This window comes from Scomber japonicus, chromosome 11, assembly GCF_027409825.1.
Source record: "Scomber japonicus isolate fScoJap1 chromosome 11, fScoJap1.pri, whole genome shotgun sequence".
Taxonomy (NCBI): domain Eukaryota; kingdom Metazoa; phylum Chordata; class Actinopteri; order Scombriformes; family Scombridae; genus Scomber; species Scomber japonicus.
In genome coordinates, this window is record NC_070588.1 from 28447396 (window position 1) to 28469903 (window position 22508).

Genomic DNA, 22508 nt, shown 5'->3' on the forward strand with positions numbered 1-22508 from the left:
GTGGAAACTTGATCCAGCATCCTCTCCATAATGCTGCTTGATAAAATAAAGAAGAGGGAATACTTCCAGCTAGAAAAAACAAACTTTTCTGACCTCTATGATCTGAATTAGCCCTGTGTGTGTGTGTGTGTGTGTGTGAGGATGGAACGTGGGTGGACTTTCAGAGCAGTCATTCTCATCTCTTGTGTATTTAAAGCAAACGGAGGAAAATAACTCTTCAGAAAATCATATTACTGTAAAAGATTTCAGCCACACGAGCATCTGTGCAGACATTATAACAAGTAAAATGACTTTCAAGTAGCCATTGCATTACTCAACATTGCCCTGAGTGCTGAAAGGATGAACAACCCCACAAAAAAAACAACTGGGCTCAAGAGCCTTTTCAACACCAACAAGAATATTAATGGAGGGAACAGTGACACACACACACACACATATATACACTATAACACTTCAACTCCAGCTTCTTTTCATTAGCTCTCAGATTTTTATCATTTCATAAGGTTTTCTACTCCCGACATTTTCCCACCTATTAAGAGGTGGAGAGCCTTTTTTTTTTTGTCTGGAGTACAGAGCCTCCTGCTGCTGCTAATGATCAGTGTGGATGCATGCAGCTCTCAGCCGGGGTTGGATACGCAGACTGACTCACACTCCCTCCAGTGTTTGATTGCTCCGTCGTGTGGGGTGGGGGGGGTGGGGGGGGGGGGGGCGGTCGTACTTTTCATTACAGGAAGGAAATAGCGGGAAACAAAGTGCACAGATCTTATGTTTTTTTAATGTTTAGAGTGTAATTGCATCATGTTTGCTCCATTAGCGGTCAGTCAGTCTGACCATATATTGCTACCAGTAACTACTTCACATAATATGAACATCTGTAAAAAATAAAAAAAAATAAAAAAATGGAGTTAAATGGAGTTCTAGTCTTTTCCACTACCTACTTTCTACTATCCGCTACTAAAGCTAGCTGTTGCGTGTTAAGCGATGCACCGACGTGCTGAAATGAGGCGGACCCAATCGAATCTAATCCAATCACAAGCTAGCAGGAAATAGTCAGAAGTAACCACAGCTAGTGAGGATTATTCATGCTTAGACCTACAGTACACCAGAGCTAATTTGGTGCCAAAAATTAATTAGATAATTGGGATCATCAAAAGGTGATTTTTAAAATCTAATAATGGCTGCTGCTGCTGCTGCCATTGTTGGTTTTGTTACATTTGTTTATGTGTGAAAACGGTCATTAATATGCACATGTTGCTAATATTGACTGTGTGCGTGCTGTGATGTGTAGGCTTATTAAACTGTGTTTGTTTTGTGTGGTAGGAGGACTTATTCTCATGTACTCATATTAAGAAAATCAGCTGTTTACTCATTACATCAGCTGGACTAAGTTAGAGTTTTCATTTTATTTCAGAGCTGGAACTGTTAGGTAACTTCTACAGTACAGGAGAGGACACAGTGAAGTTGGGCTGGCAGTCAACAAGGGAAGGGGGGGGGGGGGGGGGTCAGAGGTTCACTATTAAACATAATGGTTGAAAAGGTCAGCCTTGGCTTTTTATTTTCTCCATTACTACCTACCTTTAGTGTGAGTGTAATTAAATGTGGTTATTTATGGTGGAGGGAGCATTTTCACACAGTCACTCAGGTAGACTCCATAGATTTGTAGCTGTAGGCTGTAGGGTCAAAATTAAAAAACAGTCAGCCCCCTTCCCTCTGATGAGTAAGAACAGCCTGTTAATCAGCACCTTTATAACTACTTTTACATTTCAAGTTCTAAGAGTAGAAAACAATGTGCGCTGAGCATGGTTGCATTGAGCAGTGGAGTGAACCGCTGTTCTCTAAAACTACACTGAAGTATACAGTGAGACATTACTTTGATGTTTGTGGAAACACGCTTATTTTTCTTTCACTCCGAAAAACATAGACAATAAAGATCGATAAGCGGCGGTGTAACAGCCAAGCACACATTACATGGAATCTACAGTATAACCTGAGGAATGAAATCTCCCTTTTCACACTCCAGCGAGCATCGACGCACACTCTGGAAGTTAAGATCAGGGTCACACATTACCAGATGCAATCAGTTTGCGGGTTGCCTTTTGATGAATCCTGCATGTCTCTATTTATCCTCATAAAAAAGACACAACAAAGCCTCACAGGTGAGTTCCAAGATAAGTAAGTAGAAAGAATAAGAAGGAGGGAAAAGAAATAAAGGCACACGTGAAGCAAAACTAAATGAAACTTAGATCAGGTCATGACTCGAGGCCCAACAGCTGATTTCATGTGTTGAATGCTGAAACGCTGTCGTCCACGGCGACAGGATGCGAGACACGCGGCAAATATCAAGCGTGTTTGATGTGACGGTCTAAAGACGAAAGATCTTTGAGTTAAGTTTAAATTCATGTCTTATAAAGATGATGATTCAGAGTTGGTAGTGTGTGTGTGTGTGTGTGTGTGTGTGTGTGTGTGTGTGTGTGTGTGAGCGAGCATGGTTGTTTGTATTCAAATGTATTCTGTGTTCCGTCAGGGGAAAATATGAATCCTTCCTCTTCACCTTCCTCTCCCCCACCTGTTAAGCAGAAGGTGTTCGCCACCACACGGCTGCTTCCTGTCAGTCTGCAGCCGTCTTTAGTGATAGAGCAAGAGAGAGAGAGAGAAAGTAGGGAATGGTAGAGAGACAAAAAAAGAAAAGTCAGAGGAGATATGGAGAGTGAGCTCTGAGCTTTTGTCCGTCGTCCTTTTGTCTCCTACTTCGCTGGCCTTTCTTTCTGAAGGAAACTTGTCTGTCCTCCCTCTAAAAGCGCCTCCCTCGTCGAGGGTTTTGGGATATGTTAATGCAATCAACACAAACACTGCCTCCATCTGTCTGGTCTAAATTGAACAGGCTCACAGATGCTCCCAGGAGTTTGGGGGTCTGTGAGAGTTGGAACAGAGTACTTATCCTCTCTGTCTGCTCTCCATACGGGCGAGGTCTCACTACTGTAGAGTGACCTCCCCTCTCTCTCTCTCTCTCTCTCTCTCTCTCTCTCTCTCTCTGTCTCTCTCTCTCTCTCTCTATCTCTCTCTCTCTCTCTCTCTCTCCCTCTCTCCGTCATCCTCCTGATGTATCCCACTGTATGATGTGCTAAAATGACAGAATCTTCTATAGTGCTGAGTCATTCACTGTTCTCAGGTTAGTGGGGAAATCATTTGATGGTTAATCGACAGAAACACACAATTAATCACTTAAGTTTGTCATCAAGCTGGTTCCTGCTTAAAGGACCAGTACGCACTTTTTCAAATCTGCCTCAAGGCAATAGTCAGGCACTCAAATGAGCTTTAAAACAGTTCACTTTTGATTGCTGTAATTCTTCCTCCTGTTAACACTGACCTTTAGAAGAACTCTGCATTATGTACTTGCAGTGGAAGTGTGAGTAGAGCAAAAATGTATTCCAAAGTTTAGCTATGAGCTATGATGCTTCAACAGTCTGATGCTGTGTCTCAAATAGGCATGGGATGATAACCGTGTTCAAGGTATACCGCGATTTGAAAAAGCCACGATAACCGAAACCGCCAAATTTTCTGTCATACCGTTCCTGAGGTATGAGCTGTTTTTTGTCTGGTCAAAGACAGGAAGTGCTGGTCAGAAATGTCACTGTCATTACAGTGTATATTAAGATTAAATTAACATGTGTGTCTTTATTTTTCTTCCTTTTAGGAACATTTTAGAGCTGTAATTGTAGGACTGCAATACCGTGAAACCGTGATATTTTTGCTTATCACATACTTCTGTTAGTATACATTTGTGTAGTACACTTACTACATGGACTAAACTTACATAGTGCCTTTCTAGTCTTTATGACGACTCAAAGCTTTACATTACATCTCATTCACCCATTCACACACATTCATACACTGAGCTACCACGCAGGGCCAACTGCTCATCAGGAGGAAGTTGACCATTCATTCTCAGCAATTTGGGGTTAAGTGTCTTGCCCAAGGACACATCGACATGTGGACTGGAGGAGCCGAGAATCCCCCCCCCCCCCCCCCCCCGTTTAACATGGACATAGCTCACTTACCGGAAATTACAATTAGCTAGAGGGCGACACTCTAGCTTGCTAGTTACACACTCAGCTGTTTGACCGTTTTGAGTCCAACATCCAGGTACAAGTTTAAGTACAGAAGTATGAGATTTGAGACACAGCATAAGTTTTCCAAATTATGTGGATACATTCCAGTGTCTTGCTGACTCCTTAAGACTATTTTGATATGTAAAAACAGCTTTATGTTTTACCTTTATTCATTTTAATCAGGGATGTTTCACTGAGAGGAAGCCCCCATCACCTGGAAGCTGGCCCAGTATAATCATTAACTGCAGCTATTCTTCACAAGAAGAGAGGATGGAAAGGAAATGATTAGCTGTAAATTTTTTTTATTTTTTTTTAAGCGAGACGTGCAGCAGCCAGTTGAGCCCATCGAGCTGTTATACAGTCGAGGGTTTTTAGCATTCCATCAGAATAAGGACACTTAAGACCCCAGAGCACGGCCAGGTCTTTTAATTAACTCTGGGCCCTCATTGGCAGGGTCCTTCTATTGCAGGCTCTGAGCAGCAGTGAGACTCTCCTGCTGAGGTGTCTAACCTGTCATTACTAACTCATTATGAGCCTCCTTATCTATTCCTGAGCTACTTCATTGACCCTTTCACTTCACCAGTTCTAGGAGGGTCTCATATCTGAGAGGGGAGGAGAATAAGGAGGAGTTCTCAAACACTTGGATCAGCCAATTATTCTTCAACAACAATTTTGATAATTAATTAATCCTTTAAGTCATTTATAAAGCAAAACATGATCTGTCTCCAGCTTCTCAAACATTAGGATTTGCTGATGTTCTCTTATTTAAATAACCTGTTGTAGACTGCTGATTGGGTTTGTTGTATTCATTTAAAAAGCCAATAGATCAGTCAATTAAAGCAGCATCGTAGCCTGGTTCCAGTGCATTGATTTGCTGCTTACATCATCAGTTTGTTCAGTTATTCAAACAGGTCTGATGTTTTCTCTGGATGGAGAAACCACTGACCAATCAGAGCATTGGAGACAGAATTAAGACTGGTGATGTCATCTTCCTCCCCCAGAACCAGAAAGATAGTAAGAAAAAAAATGTATGAAATGTAAGTATACAATTAGCATATTTATATTTCCATCTTTGTAAGGAGGACACATGTTTCTACATGTACAGTCTGAACCTCCTTCATCCTCCTAGAGATTCTAAAATCCTTTGTGAAATCCATGAAAAAATATGCCACTGACTCCAAGTGAGATGAGATTTGACGTGGGTGATAAATGATATGCTGGGTAGCCGAGTGAAGCAAGTCGCATAACTGCACAACATTTCTGATTTTACACAATGTTCTCTTCCCCTGGTATCAATGTGCTGACATTAAATCTACCTTGAAATGAACTGTGGACCCCCAGTGAAAGACTGAGCCTGATCTGAATACATTCTACAGGATCTGCTGCTTGTGTATCAATGTTTTTTTATTTTTTTTATTTTTATCATTCCTCTCACATGTATTCTTTAAATTGAACCCACTATTTTCACTTTGTTTGGTTTCCCTCTTTCAGGCCAATTTGCATTTGATTGGAAATAAACTGAAAATGGGTCAAGTCAAGCTTAGATTGAAAAAAAAGAGCACAGTGCCATCAAATTTAGTCTTTTTAATGTTTAGCAAGGCCATTACACTCAGTAAACTGTGCATAGATGTAACACCTGGATGTTTGTGCAACTTATTGATCTTGTGGTGTTGCTTTATTGTTTAGTGGAGGTGTTGCTGACTCAGGCTGCCTCTGAATGTGACTGTTTGGGGCCAAAGCTGTTGCTTTTGCTGGCATACTGTTGTGTAGTATAAAAATATGTATGGATAATGCTGGCAGCCTCGGTTCAATTTCTGCTCCTCGCAGCCATGCAGCTCTGCTGAGTTTGCCCTTTTTCTCTTTTCTGCTGCGATGCAGGTATCCACCGAGGCTGAAACATTGGCCTTAATGTAGTTTTAGAGGTTCCGTTTTTCACATAAAATGAGGTTAGGAGCATTAGCTAAAAACCTGGGGTTTCAGCTGGACTGGACTGTACTCTCTGAGGATGTGTGGTGTGTGTGTGTATATATAAAGTGTGTGTGTGTGGGGTTGGGGTTCAGTCACATCAAAACACATTTAAAACCAAATTGCTTTCACAGGGAGAGTACAATTACAATCAGATGAATACAAGAAAATAAATGAAAATAAATCATTACAAATATACTACAAATCAACATACTGCACAAAAACGCTCAATAAATAAAACCGAATATGTCTGAATAATAATAAAATAATCATAGTAACAGTAAACAAGCCAACATCTAAACATTAGATGGGAAGCATCACAAACACAAACATCTGGTTTCAAAAGATAAGTTTGTCTGGTGAGATTCATATCACCCACTTGTGTTTACCAAACAGGCTGGGTGAAGAGTTCATAACCTGGCTAACACTGAGTGCTAACGCTGAGTGCTAGCACTGAGTGCTAACACTGAGTTATTCAGCAGTTGTATAAAGAAAATATCCCTGAAAGACAGTAGAAGTGGTCAGCAGCTCCTTAACTTAAAGTGGCTCGTGTTATTCAATGTTCTCCTTATTATCGTGAAGTCACATAAAAACACCAGAAGTGAGAGTTAGTCTGACTCTCAGTACTCTGACTCTCGTACCTTGCATGTGGCACTCCCAACCCCATTTATTCCTCCTGACGACAAAAAGCAAGTCATAAATGCATAATTAGATTTAGTTCTGGTTTTGACCTAGTTTAGGCAAATATTCCTGGGAGGAAACAGTGCATTTGTTGGGGACTATTTTCAGTTGCAGATTAATACACATCTGGTGCGTTAGTGAATATGTGTGGCAGTAGGAGAGTGTATGTAGGAGTGACTTAAAATATACTACTGTGTGTGTGTGTGTGTGTGTGTGTGTGTGTGTTTTCATGATTTGAAGGAAAGAATGAATGATTTCTTTTTTCCTTTATCTTCTCATTGGATTTGTTGACAGTAAGAAAAATACAGCCACATATAGTCATCCTTTAAGTGTAAGTAGCTACGCAACGGAGTCAAAATACACCTGTTAAAAGTCTTATATAATCATACATTATACTAGGATTATCATTATAGATGCAGCATGTAAACAGAATTTCAGAGTTGTAGCTGGTTGAAGATAGACAATATATAGTAGTTATCATGACAGGTTTAGTTGAGGTGGCACCATTTTTAACTGCTTTTTATTCTGTCTGCTAGTTTAATTTATAATCTTTCATGAATTCATTATTTATGATCATGTTTTTATAAGAATGAACTGTAACGTGATATCTATAGCAAATAAATTGTAAAAACTACTACTACTACTTCAAATTCTCAAGTAGTGTACTTAAGTAAATGTACTACAGTATATATGGTTACCTTCCATTTGCAGATATGGAGAATATGAGAGTAGTATGAGTAATGTAAGGACCTCTGTACGCCTTTATCTCCACTCCAAAGTATCTGGAGAAAGAGGAACAAACAGGAAATGAGCTGATGCCTCAATCCCTGTCATTCCCTCCCTGTATCTCTCACTCCTTCACTCATTCTCAACATAAAAGACAGCGTGACATGTCGGCTGTACCGCCTCGTATCCACAGCAGCACTGGATATGAAGGTTCCAACAAATTAGCACAGAGAAGGAAAAGGAGAGAACGACAGAGAAGTGGAAAAGAGATAAATCCTGCAAAACAAAACAGTAAATGTAAAGTATTTAAGAAGACGAGCAGTGACAGGATCGGGCTGTTAGGATGAGATGAATCGCTTGAAAAAAGTGGCTTCACTCATAATGCAAGTGATCATCTTGGTGTGGGGCCCCAGAGAGCCGCAGGAAACAGCATAGCAGATGTCAAACTGCTTTTCAATCACTTTCCCAGGCTTTTAAGCAGACTCAAAACATATGGGGTTGCATCCATTAGCGCGTCAGACTGTGTTGCACTGAACGCTCCCTGTCGCTCCGCTCTCTCTGCATTATGTGCCACACAACCTCAGCACATCTCAAATAATCTGGACAGTGACAGGATGTCTGAGGCACCGTTTGGCTACCGAACCACCACCAACCACACAGTTAACTTTCTATTACAGTGTTTGTCAAACCGTGCGAGTGTGAAAACGGTTGCGGCCGTCGCTCGGTTACTGCAGCTCGCTTGCCTGCCGTTTCCTTCACTGTGTCGCTGCCTCTCCCTGTCACTCTTGTTTCCACAGGAGTCATTGAGGAGGGAGAAGGGAGAAAAAAAAGCGCCTTTTGCTGAAATCTGGAGGCTGTTCTCCTCCATCATAGAGCCACCTGTTTGGCTTCCCCAGTTGTTTAGTCAGAGCTCTTTTGGAGCAGAGCAGCACTTTGCCGCGCCGAGAAAATGACAGAACACATTTGTTGCCTCACAAATCCTGAAGTGGATTTCAGAGTGATATTCAAAACAAAAAGGGACAGAAGCAATCGCAGATGTCAGTACAATCAAGATTAAAATGAGGATATTAAACCTTCTAAGTTTAACCATTTCATGCATGATTCTTTTCCTAATTTTTTAAATTTCTCTTTAGGCATGAAAATTACATTACATTATATTATAACAACATAAATCAACTGATTTACAACCAAAATGTGACTGCAGATGGAGTGGTAGTGTATTGGATGATGCACTAGTTGCTACTGTGGTGGCTGAAGTGTAACTATGCCATCATCATGCATATATAAGAAAACAGCTTTTGAATAGCTCTCCACTGCTGTGACCACTCTGTGTGAAAGGCTTCATTTTCTATAAAGCACAGAAGACAAGCTGTGACTGTTTTGTGTCAAAGCAGACTGCACACGTTATACACACACTGTCAGAATCAGTGCAGCTTCTAGTTTCTTTTGATGCCTAGAAAAGATACAGTATACATATTTAAAGTATGTTTGGAAGCCAGCCTTCAATCTTAGATCCTCTTCATCAAGGCTGAGTTGAGGGGCCCCTAGGTTCATGCAATCCTGCTCACTTCATTTTTAGCCTTTTTGAAAAGGTTACATATTTACAGGACAATTGTTTGCTGGTCTTTTGGTTACTGCTAGCACCGTTAAATTACCTTTTTTTCCCCCACACACTCGTTGATACAACCTACCCAAAAAAAAAGACACAAACCCATATGGTAGATCCAACCATGCTCTTCATCATATATCATTCCCAAAGGTGAAGATTAAACATTCATGCACAGTGCACAAATATATTATTTTGCCTTACAATCATCAGATTTATACTCTCTCTTCCATTTCAGAAGTAATCCAGGTGATTGTTCTTATCTCTATGGTTACAGAGACTGCAAACACTGACTGTAGCCTAATGCATTATGTCCTGTGGTGCATATTCGCCAGAAAGAAATGGAAATGAGGGTGGAAAGGGGGGTGCAAAAATTAGCTTCTTTGATGACAACATTACACTGAACCGTTGTGCCATAAAATCAGAAACAGACATATGGCATGCCCAGGTAAAACATGTAGTGGATATACAATAAGGAAATGCATTTAAAGAGAATCCAAACCAGCCTAAGCAGTTATAATGGCACATTCAGGCCTCACCAATACCATTACCAAACCCTGGGACACATTGTTCTCAGCCCTTTTCTCTCCCTCACCTTTTTTTCAGCCAGCAGCTTTCACTGATTTATATTTCACCCAAGATAGCGAAATGGCTCATAAAACACCATGAAGTCCTCACAATAGTCTGTCTCTCTCTCTGTCTGTGCCTCTCTCTGTTTCTGTCTCACCCTTCCCCCCCCCCTATAATGTTATCACTCTCTATCCTCTAACTGATGGTTTATCAGCATCCCACAAGCCATGCCAAGACAGCAGGCTGCTCACAGCATAGTAAAAAGTCTGCGTGTTGTGCCGAGTGTATGGGAATACAGGAGGAAAAAGAAAAAAAAAAAAACAGTCAGCAGTAGCAGGCAGTTAAGAAACTCATTACCTTGCAGCACATTATGTCCGAAGAGCCTCACGATAATAACCTCACTAACACTGCCAGTTTAGCCGGGGTTTACTCTCGTATTTGACACCTGCGAGGCCGAGGTGTAGGTGTGTGTGTGTGTGTGTGTGTTTGCCATAATCTGTGTAACTGCCTCCCATATCCTCAGCTTAATACTGTCCCCATTCACTGTTGGCTGATAGCATAGCTTAGCCTGCAGCCAAAGCAAGTGGACATTGTGGCGCCTGTTTAGCACAGGTATTAAACCATAGGACTTTGCTGAATGGCTTTATTACACAGCTGGATGCTGATTGTAGCTTCACATTTACTGCCAAGATGTAAGCTATTATGAATGATCCTTTAAATAATATCTTTATTTTTACCTTTTTCTCTTCCCTTCTATCTTCCCCCTCTCTCCGTCTCACCATTTCTCTATAAAGCAACAGTATCGCAGCCTCTGCAGTGTGCGCCTTCAACCTGAGCGCCATCACCCAGGCTTTCAACGGGCCCTTCCGCTCCCAGGAAAACCCTCGCTCCACCTGGCTTCCCACACCCAACCCCATCCATAACTTTCAGGTGAGTTCAACCACCTTACCCCCATCCAGCGGTAAGCTAACACTGCTTAACTCAGCTCAAGCCTTAATACACTTTTCACACTTTTCTGTATAAAAATAGTCCCATCACGTCAAATTCAGAACAAGAAACACATTTCATGGTAACTACAGAAAGACTTTAAAAAGAACTCTTTGGAACATATTACATATATGATTATACATATATTATTACATATTATGTCTGATTTTCACTATATAACATAAAAATGATCACAAAGTGCAGTGTAGAACCGTTTCTTGAAAAGCCTCTGGTCACAGTGACTGGTCTATCAGAGGGAAAAATATGATATGAAAAGCCTACCCTAATCTAAAACTATAGATATATACTTTTTAAAATAGGAAATTCACTGTTTATGAAACCATGTACAGCTCCTAAGCTCACCAATAAAGGACTCTACCAACAAATCCATCTCATCTATCCATCTAAATCCAAGAGAATGAGCAGGAGCTACACTCTGCAAACCCAAACATACATAGCAGACTGTCATTTCATATTTATTCTTCTACAAGCGTGTGATTACACTGCTGTATTGTTGCTCTGCTATCACTGTACTATGCAATTACTACAAATAGAGTTACGTGAAGCCAGACACAATGTATTGATTTAGAAAAGTACAATGACTGGTTGCGTGCAGGTACGTCTCCATTGTTTGGTATTCTTTCCGACTGCCTTTTTAATGTTTTCATGCTTCCATCTCCACCGTTCTACATCACCTACCGACACCTCACCTCTTCTGCCTTTCCTCTCCAGTGCGGTACAATAAACGATGAGGGTCCCAACGAGGGTTTGACAGAGCGCAGCCTGCAGGACGCCCAGCGGCTCTACCTGATGAACGACGTGGTCCAGCCGGAGTCTGTAGATCCTCTGATCATGCAGGATGACGTTCGCTTCTCCAACCTGGTGGTGGACATAGTTCAGGGCATGGACACCCTCTACCATGTCATGTACATCAGCACGGGTTAGTAGGACACACATGCACATACTGTACATCAATTACAAGTAGAACCTACCAATTCAAAAGAAAGATGAAGCAGTTACACAAAAAAGAAGTACTTAATTGATTCCCATAGAAAAATGAATCCCATGCATAAATCTACTCATCCTCCTCATCTAATCAGAATATGGCACCATCCTGAAGGCCCTGGCTACACCCAATAAGAACCTACAAGGATGTTACTTGGAGGAGATGGAGCTCCTCCCCCACGGTGTGAGAGAACCAATCCTGAGCCTGCAGATCCTGCACAGCGACAGGTCACTCTTTGTTGGGCTCAACAACCGAGTCCTGAAGATCCCCCTGGAGAGGTGCTCCACCTACAAAACTGAGACGTGAGTAAAAATCTCCACATATGGTGGAACATTTACGCTGATTGAGAGGGGAACCGAACAGAAGAATGGGTTAAAAATGCAAATATCACTAGTTTGAAGGCATTCAGAATGTATCAAGTGGAGAAACAAAAAAATCAATGTTGGGTTGAGTGTAAAGTAAAAAAACATATGAAAACAATATTCCAGGAAGAGAAGGGGGCTTTCCATCCAAACTAATACAAAACAGAGCTGAATTCAAAGGGTCTGGACCTCTCTGCTCTTGTAGGCTTGGGGACTTAACAGGAAACCTAACCATGAAGTCCAGAGTACCTAGAGCTGTCCAAATCTATAATTCATCAAATGTGCAAGTACTGTAGCTTCAAGGACATTTTCTGCTGCCTTTTGTTGGACTCGATACAGCTTCGATAGACTTTACTAGATGTTATGAAAGATTATAGGAAATCCATATAAATATTGATGTGAAGCTGGGATGCCACGATGAGGAAGTTTTCTCGGTTAAGCTTGACATTCTACAAAATAACAGACAAATAATAGACATCTCACTCCACTAGTCCATGCTGTGACTCTGCTGCTGCTGCAGTCAGACATGGAGCAGGCAGTTTTACATTTATATTAGCAAAACATTGGTTGGGGAAGTGGACAAGCAATGTATCACCCGCAATACAGGTCTGCTGCAGCAAGCCCAATGTCAAGATCTAAGCATTGGTCATATCCATGGCAACGGTTGAAGGTCTATCTAGGTCGCATCTAAGTGCATTTTTGCCGTCACAGCCCTGCACCCTCACATACTCGACTAAAAGCCAGCGATCACTCAAGACAAATCAGAATATGTAAGCCTGAAATCCATGAGGGTGAACATTTGGATTCAGTTTATGTGAAGTTACAGATTGTGCAGAGCAGGCATACCATAATATGTGCAACACTGCTGTCACCTGTGTGCTGTTTCCTTTTGATTTGAGACCTCTTTAAACCCAATTTAGAAGAATAAAGTGATAATCTACATGAGGTACAGTGAAAGCAGCCGTGTAGTATACACAGTGTGTTTCAGGATTCATTTGGACCTGGTTGGTCCTCCTATTGAAGGTAATTATCTGTCCTCAACTAGGATTAATGTCTGGAAGACCTTGCCTATAATCATTAAAGTCCTTATGGAACCAGACTAATGACTGGGGCGGTATCGGCTCACTAGAGGAAATTAATTTGTTGTGCTGTGTTTTTTTTTTCCAGAGTAATGAAGTTCTGCATAACACAAAGAGAGCACTGTTTTTGGCTTTTGTTTGTGGCTGAATCAAAGGATAAACAAAAAACAGTGTGTGAAGCTACCTAGTACATTGCCAGAGAAGTTTCTCTGAAGGCAGGTTTGTGTGTGTGTGTGTGTGTGTGTGTGTGTGTGTGTGTGTGTGTGTGTGTGTGTGTGTGTGTGTGAGATAGATAGAGAGAGCGAGTGAGCTACAAAGAGAAGGAGAGAGAGGCCTTTTGCTCTGCAATCTCCAGCTTCAGTGTTATTCGTGTGAAAGTCTCAAGAGCGAGTGAGGGGAAGAAAAAGCCAGCGACTGTTTGTCCAGCTTCTTGTATCTCATCACAGCTCTCAATCTGGATCCTCAGCCGGCCACCTCACTCCTTCAAAGTCAAATTCATTTTAGCATACAAATGGCTGCTTTTTTTTTCATTCTGTCTGCGTGTGTGTATGTGTGTATGTGTGTAGTCTACTTTGTGATTTGTGCGTGGGTGGGTGCTTGGATGAGTTCTCATATGTGCTGCCTGATGAGTCAGCTCGCTATATTTCTACTAAATCCAAACTCATAGACACATGGGACCACACACACACACACACACACACACACACACACACACACACACACACACACACACACACACGGAGCTCAGGTAGAAAAACCAGTGCATTTAATAAGATGTGGGTGAGATATGCAAGGAGCCAACAGAAATATAGATATACAGAGCAGAGCAAGCAGTTAGAGTCCTATTTACGACACAGTGGGGTGAAACGATAAGAAGAGTGGGCACCAAGGGCACCGCCAGGGGAAGAAGAGGGGGGGGGGGGGGTTAAGGTAGGATGGGTCTGTCCTTAATCCAGTCTACAATATTCTACACTCCTCTCTGAATCTTTTAAATGCAGCGGCTGTGGAATAGGACAGATGTCACCGTGTCTGCCAGCGTGACACCTGAGCAAGTAGAAAATAGCAGATAGGTGACATTTTCAGAACCTAGGACAAACATCTTATCTTATAATTATGACTTCTGTATCTCATAATTAGAGACAACAGGTGTCACACCATATTCTGTAACCCATCAGATTCTGTGACCTGATTAAGAATCACAGCTATATTACTACCATCACACTTTATCGCCTGCTAAAACGTTTGATAGCCGTTGCTGAACGGTTGCACAGCGTTTAGATAGGATCGCAAACTTTGATAGCACGGATGCATTTCAGATGTGCGACTTCGTATCCATGGAGCCCCGCTCACTATCTGCATGCCTGCATCAGCATCACATTTAAAGACTGTTCAAATATTGTTGATTCAGCGCCTGCAAACACCAACTAACAGCCACTATACAATATACTAATCATTTTGTGCAATCACAGTAATCACAATAATGCTTGAGATCCTGGAGGGAAAAAATGTCACATTGCATCACCATTGCTCTTATGACTTTTTCTTTCTTTCTTTCTTTTCTCTTTTTTTTCTCTCTCTGTGTCCACTGCTCAGACGATATGAAAAAAGACCCACCTGCTGTCCCACTCTTTGAACACCCCCCCTCCTACTCCCCATCATTGTGGTGCAGGCTGAATGAGCCATTCTGTGTGTGTGTGTGGCCCTCCCATTCACATGCAGCCATACATCCATTCACACACACTGATAACAGATGAATATAAGCACTTTTATAGCTGGCAGTGGCTCATCATGCTGGTTTTCCTCTGTGTGTCTCTCTCTCTCTCTCTCTCACACACACACACACACACACACACACACACACACACACACACACACACAGAGCAAAGAATGGACTTAGTGTATTTGCAGTACTGCGGTGGGCTCCACAGTGACAGTGACAAGCTGCAACATGATTTATAAGTTATCCAGTTAGTTATAAAGCTGCTAATGGAATAACGGATGGACTGCAGCTGCTGCACTGTACTCGTAATATAAATAGCTGACATGTGTGTGCATGTTTTGTAATTGTTTAAACATGGAGGGAAAATATAGATTGTTACTGTTTATCAGATGGAAGCAGAAACATATGTCACTTTGAATGCCTGTACTATACTTCTAAATAATTCAATTAAGTCAAAGTGCTTTTAATGTTTAGTTTTGCTTTGTTATCGATCCCTATAGAGTCTCAAACCCTCAGAGTGAAATAACATTTACATCATCATCTTGAGCTGAAGCACTTTTTTTTTTCTTTTTTTGTTACGCTCGCTAAACCTTTTCAACAGCCGGTGATTTGTAGCCTTTTAGTGATAGCTCGCAGACAAATGCTGCAGCTTGTGCAGGAGTGTGTGTGTGTGTGTGTGTGTGTGTGTGTGTGTGTGTGCACATGCCCGTATGTGTTTGTCCTCTATTTGTGGTAATTATATTTGATCTGGCCAATTGGCACCTCTGGCTAACAGCAGCACTCTGTCCTATCTCTCTATCTCATTGTGTTAGTGAAGTCATTTATTTTGGCTGCAGCGGCCGCACTAGCTTAGCTGCAGTGTTGCATCCGTCAGGGCTTTGTGAGAGAAAGAAAGGTAGTCCATGCTGCCAAATACAGATCAAACTACTGGCCTCACTCACAACTCTAGCCAATTTTGAAAGTGAGTGCTTTTTTTTGTCTAGATCAGTTTATTTACTGGCAGTGGAAGAAGCATTCACATCCTATACTAAAGTCAAAATACCTATACAGCAAAGTAATAATACTTCATTATAAGTAAAAGTCCTGCTTGACAAATCCTACTGAAGTAAAAGTACTGCAGTATTATGAGCTCCATGTAGTTATAGTATTACAGTAAAAGTACTGCAGTATTATGAGTGATGTAGTATGCAGTATTACAGTAAAAGTACTGCAGTATTATGAGTGATGTAGTATGCAGTATTACAGTAAAAGTACTGCAGTATTACAGTAAAAGTACTGCAGTATTATGAGTGATGTAGTATGCAGTATTACAGTAAAAGTACTGCAGTATTATGAGTGATGTAGTATGCAGTATTACAGTAAAAGTACTGCAGTATTATGAGTGATGTAGTATGCAGTATTACAGTAAAAGTACTGCAGTATTATAGTGATGTAGTATGCAGTATTACAGTCAAAGTACTGCAGTATTATAGTGATGTAGTATGCAGTATTACAGTAAAAGTACTACAGTATTATGAGTGATGTAGTATGCAGTATTACAGTAAAAGTACTGCAGTATTATAGTGATGTAGTATGCAGTATTACAGTAAAAGTACTGCAGTATTATAGTGATGTAGTATGCAGTATTACAGTAAAAGTACTACAGTATTATGAGTGATGTAGTATGCAGTATTACAGTAAAAGTACTGCAGTATTATAGTGATGTAGTATGCAGTATTACAGTAAAAGTACTGCAGTATTATAGTGATGTAGTATGCAGTATTACAGTAAAAGTACTGCAGTATTATAGTGATGTAGTATGCAGTATTATAGTGATGTAGTATGCAGTATTATAGTGATGTAGTATGCAGTATTATAGTGATGTAGTATGCAGTATTATAGTGATGTAGTATGCAGTATTATAGTGATGTAGTATGCAGTATTATAGTGATGTAGTATGCAGTATTATAGTGATGTAGTATGCAGTATTATAGTGATGTAGTATGCAGTATTATAGTGATGTAGTATGCAGTATTATAGTGATGTAGTATGCAGTATTATAGTGATGTAGTATGCAGTATTACAGTAAAAGGGAGAGGAAAGAAGAAAAAACAAAGTTCTGATCATTTTTGCTGAAATATTGGATCATTTGAACATTTATTGAAATGAAAAAGAGGAAACAACAAAAGAAAGGAGAAATGGCAATAAAAAGCAGGAAAACTGAAATAAGTAGAAGGAGCAGGCAAAGGAGGAAATGGTGAATAAATGATGAGGATGATGTTGAGGAGGATGAAATGGAACAAATCAGGTTTTCTGTAACCGTTTTTATCCTGCAGCCAAACCACCACTCGCACATCTGCTTACATAAACATTACGCTTTATTACAAGAACTACAATTGTCCTATTGGTGATAGTTACATTTTTTGCCTTAGGGCTTTTGTTCAATATGCTGTGTCAGAGTGTGTGAGGTGTGTGTGTGTGTGTGATTAACAGTGACCCAGCAGCAGCTCAGTCTGCCTGCAGCAGCAGCTTAAAACAACATGAGGAAAACCACTAAGTGGCCATAGAGGAAAACCACTGACCATTAGCATCCCTGCTACAACCTGTGTGTGTGTGTGTGTGTGTGTGTGTGTGTGTGTGTGTGTGTGTGTGTGTGTGTGTGTGACATGTTGTATTATACTTTATCATGAGTCCCTATAGGGTCCCTATACAGCAGTGTCTTTCCCTGTGTGTGAAGGCTTACAGGCCCGTCCCCAGCAAACCCAATTTACCGTCTGCTGTGGCTGCCAGCCTGTCAGCAGGCCTCTAGAGCTCACTGCCACTAAGCCCGTATGACCAATCAGAGGAACACTTCACCAGCCAACAACTGAGAGAGAGAGAGAAACAGAAAGAAAAAAAGAGAGAGAGAGAGAGAGGGAGAGAGAGAGATAGTGGAGGTATTTATTACTGCTTCAGAATGCTGTTACTTTTATTACAGGCTTTGTCCTGGCTGCTGCTCACTGTAATCATTTTGCACTCTCTCTCTCTCTCTCTCTCTCTCTCTCTCTCTCTTTCTCTCTCTCTCTCTCTCTCTCTGTGTGTTTCTGTATGTGTCTGTGTTGCTTTGTTTCCCTCCTCTGTCTTTCAGCCTTGATTGGGTCTGGCACGATGTCTTAACCTGCAGCTCCGCCACCTTTCAATTTCCGATGCTCACAACACAGCGAGGTTGTGAAATAGAAATATATTTCTTAAGAAAGGAAACAGCTACAATGAGGCACTGAGTAAGGTTGGCATGCAATAGGCGGTTCCAGTTTGGATCAGAATAGAGTGATTTGCAGAGGTCTAATGTTAACTAATCTCTATTGAAGCAGGCTGTTGTGTGATGGATGGCTGCTGAGGGAATGAAGCATCTCTCTGTAACATCACTCTGCTGTTGTGAGTGAACTGTGTGCTCGCAGTTCAGCCACACTAACGGTGTGATGAGTGTTTTATTGTCAAACAACAGCACTCCATTTTCATTCTTTCCCCTCTTTTTCTTTGCTACATGTGCAGAAGAGAAGTGACAGAAAGAGAGAGAGAGAGAGAGAGAGAGAGAGAGAGAGAGAGAGAGGGAGGGAATGATGTGCAGCAAAGGTTCCCTGCAAGATGTGAACTATGGAGGTTGTGGTACAGACCATCACAGCACCTTCTCATGTCAATTTCTGCCAACTTTATGCAACATCATATCAATAAATGAACCCTCCTGTTGTCTTTGGGTCAAATTTGACCCATTTTTAAATAATTATATGGATTTGTTTTTAATTGAATTGCCTGAAAATCACATGGATCATTATTCACATGTAAAATGAATCATCAGTACTTTCATGTGGGTGTTTCAGGTGTGATTATGTGCCGCCATTAAGACATTTGAAATCAAAACTGTATCTTCACTAAACTTTGACATCTTAAATTTAGCTTTTTCTTTTTTTTACTCAAAAATGAGGTATAATTTCACACATTTCCAAAAAAAGGAACAGCAGGGTTAAGCTTTATAACTTGATCATTATGAATCAGGACCTCTGCTATTTGGAGCGATTAGGTGTAAAAGGTGTATTCACCATATCAACATAAGGCTTCTTCTCTCTGCTCATTCTCAGGTTGTAGCCACAGGTCGTTAACATTGATCAGAGCTTACGTTTAACTTTCAGCAGAGGTGGACAGAGTACACAACTTCACTACTTGAGTAAAAGTACAGATACTCCTTGTCAAATATTACTCCAATACAAGTAAAAGTAGCTTAGTCAAAATATTACTTAAGTAAAGTACTAAAGTATTTGCTTAAACAATTACTTAAGTAAAAGTATTTTAAAATATCTCAGAAAATACAGGAAAGTAGCTTTATTGTCATTATACAATACACTGATGTGATTCTGCTCCAGACATGTTTATAGCTCAAAAATAAACCCATAAAACCCTAACCCCTACCTTGGACTCTTTGATATGAATTATATAAAAAACATGAACAGAAAGTCAACTTAATCATTCAACTGCACTGCAACAGTTGCCATATATTTAAACCGTTTAAAAATGGCAACTATGATACTACAAGCACATACACTTATGTTTAAAATGTTCATCTGCAATTTAACAAACAGATAACTTTAGTAGCTACTTTACCGCAACATACTTTTTCAGGTTGGAAGACGAGTTTTTGTAGGCCGTGATCAGTTTTTGTGACAAAAATCTCAATCATGGGTTTGAGATAAGACCTGCTCGGTGGGAGTTTCATCCTCCATTTCTTTGTATGTATGTATGTTCTTTGTATTTGTATATACGACTAAGACAAACCATATGCAAATCAGCACAGAGTTTATTTTTCCCAGAATTTTGCAAAAAAAAAAAAAAAATCATCAGGTAACGTGAGCTCAAAAGTAGCAAGTAAGGAGAGCATCAATAGAAATGTAGTGGAGTAAAAAGTACAATATTTGTCCTTCAAATGTAGTGGAGTGAAAGTAAAAGTATCTCCCAAAAATAATACTCAAGTAAAGTACAGATACTCAAAAACTGTACTTAAGTACAGTACTCAAGTAAATTTACTTTGTTACTGTCCACCACTGACTTTCAGACGGTTACAAATGTGGGAAGATTACATCGTTTAAAAGGAAGAGCGGCACAACGGTGGCTCAGACAGTTTTGACTTCATCAGTTTACATGTTCTGTTTGTGTGTGTGTCACTTTCCTTTGGATCAACAGTGACTGCCAACCTGTCAAACACTTACAGTATGTGAGCTGTGATTGGCTCAGCACCTCATGGACCCTGCAAAGTATAACTTTGTGTAGATTTGATGAAGAACCAAAGAATTCAGGTATTAGATTTCAAACTAGATTCAGACTGACTAGAAGTATAGTACTGCTCTTTTACGTTTTTAAACTTTTGCCACACTTGTATTGTTCATGCAAGTATCTTTATTGGACTTTTCTCTCCTTTTTCATTCATTTACCTTCTTTTTTTGCCATCTATCACCTCACCTGTTAGTACATTTCTACCTTTTTGCTCCTCTCTCCTCTCTTTTTCCTCCCTGTTGTCTCCCAGTGATGATACAGCTCCTTTTTTAATCACCAGGGGCTAAAATTGTACTCCGAGGACAGCAGGTATTTTTTGGCAGACAGCCATCTCCCTTTTGTTTTCCTGATTTTTTTTTTTTTTTTGGACCCGGCACCATCAGTCTTTAGCCCTGGCTCCAACTGAGCCTAATTGGATGTATTAGCGCTGAGTGCTAGCAGGAGTCCTCTGTGTTTCCGATTCATCATGAGCAGACTTCCTAAATGGCCAGCTCAGCCTGGCACAACAGGGGGAAGGAGAAAGAAGAAAAAAAAAAAGCCCCAGGGACGGGCTCTCATTCTCCCCCACCACAAGAGGAGAGGTGCAAGGAGAGGCTGTCAACATCGCTCTCCTGAGACTGACTGCAAAAAAAACCCAAACAAAAAGTGACAGAGCTGCTGTGGAGAGCTGGAGAGAGGAAGGAAGTGTATGCAGACATAACTGACTTAGATCCTCCACATAGCATCCTCTTACATAACCCCACATGTCAGAGCTACAGCTACAGCTAATAACCACTGATTGTAATCCATCATTTATCAGTCCTGGATGATCATACTTGCAATTATACAGTGACAGCGTGCCATTACAGGCGAGGTGAACTATTGTTTTTATGCCTGGTTGTTAAAGGGCCCGTAATAAAAGGAGACACTGGTTTTTACAGCATTCACAAACCATTTAAAATGCCAATTACATCCCCACAGAGAGAATGGGGCAGATTTATCTCCCGATGCCAGTCGTCCAGACATATTGTTTTATGGGCCGGTGGGTTTTTGCCGCTCGGCCTGTTTAAAATTTAACAGGCCATGTTCGGCGCCTTCTCTGTTTTGATATAGTGCGCCACCGGGCACGTACGCTGCCGAATTACATATCAGCCCTGCAGGGTTGTCAAAGCAATGCTCTCTCACACACACACACACACACACACACACGGGGAGGGGACACACCCAGGGTAGAAAAACACGCCCTCGCAGTGTACACAAACGGAGGGGTTATTCAGAAAATGCATGTGATTATGAACACACACACACACACGCGCGCTGACATTCCTGTGCATCTGCAGACTCAGCCTCCCGTCTCGGCTGACATCCCTCTGCACTTCCTCTTCCAGATATCAGCCTCTCTATTCTCATCACACACACACACACACACACACACACACACACACACACACAGCCCTCTCTCCACTCCACTCTAATTGACTTGAACAGCATTCCTATTTTAAAAAAATGTTGAGCCGTTAGGACAGAAAGGAACAGCGAGTGTTTAGCTAACATGCAGAAAAGGTCAGAGTGAAAGGGAGCTAAATGCCTCGGTATCCACTCTTCTCCTCCTCCTGATAGTAAATCCTCCTTTATCAAATGGCCTTCAGTTAGGAAATGATGAGAGAAAATACCAAGACTGCAAACTTAAGATGAGTCCTAATGCGACAAAACTGAGGTCCTCCTCATCGGTACCAGATCAACCTTAGCAACACTCACGTTCAAGATCCTTCACAACCTGGCACCATTATATCTCTCTGAACTTATTCACATCTACACACCTTCTTGAACCCTCCGATCCTTCTCTGCCAACCAGCTCTTTGCCCCATCTGCCAACTTAACCACCATGGGGTCAAGAGCCTTCAGCCGATCTGCCCCCCGCCTATGGAACTCTCTCCCACCAGACATTCGCACTTCAGACTCTGTCTCCACCTTTAACTATGCAATCTTCATTCTTGTTTATTTATTGTACCAATGCACTTTGTAGTCACATTCATATTTATTCTTTATCTTTGCACTAAATGTCACCTGATATATATTGTCTGATGTACTGTTGTGTTATATGAGCCTTGTAAGATGACCTTGAGTTCTTTGAAAGGCGCCTTTAAATAAAATGCATTATTATTATTACTTCACATTAGCAGCTCAGAGGCTATTCATGTCACATTGGCTAAACAAGTAGCAGCTGATAATGTAATAACGGCAAATCAAACGTAATCATTTTGCCTGTTTTTTAATCTTATAACTCTGTCCTGGTCCATAATGGCAGTCCGTGTTCTTATAGAAGTGTAGCACCCACTCTCCAATCCCATCCCCCACCCCCCCTTACATTATTATGCTATTATATCATCATTATATCAGTGGTATAAAATGATCTTCAAATGACAATAATATTGTTT

General features: G+C 40.9%; 1 protein-coding gene across 1 annotated transcript in view; it reads left to right on the forward strand.

The window, feature by feature from the left end:
- Positions 1–22508, forward strand: part of sema5ba (sema domain, seven thrombospondin repeats (type 1 and type 1-like), transmembrane domain (TM) and short cytoplasmic domain, (semaphorin) 5Ba) — a 108028-nt gene that overhangs the window by 59677 nt on the left and 25843 nt on the right. The window contains exons 8-10 of the mRNA XM_053329178.1: positions 10452–10587; positions 11377–11584; positions 11745–11952. Coding sequence (XP_053185153.1) covers positions 10452–10587; positions 11377–11584; positions 11745–11952 — 552 coding nt within the window. The remainder of the gene's footprint in view (positions 1–10451; positions 10588–11376; positions 11585–11744; positions 11953–22508) is intronic.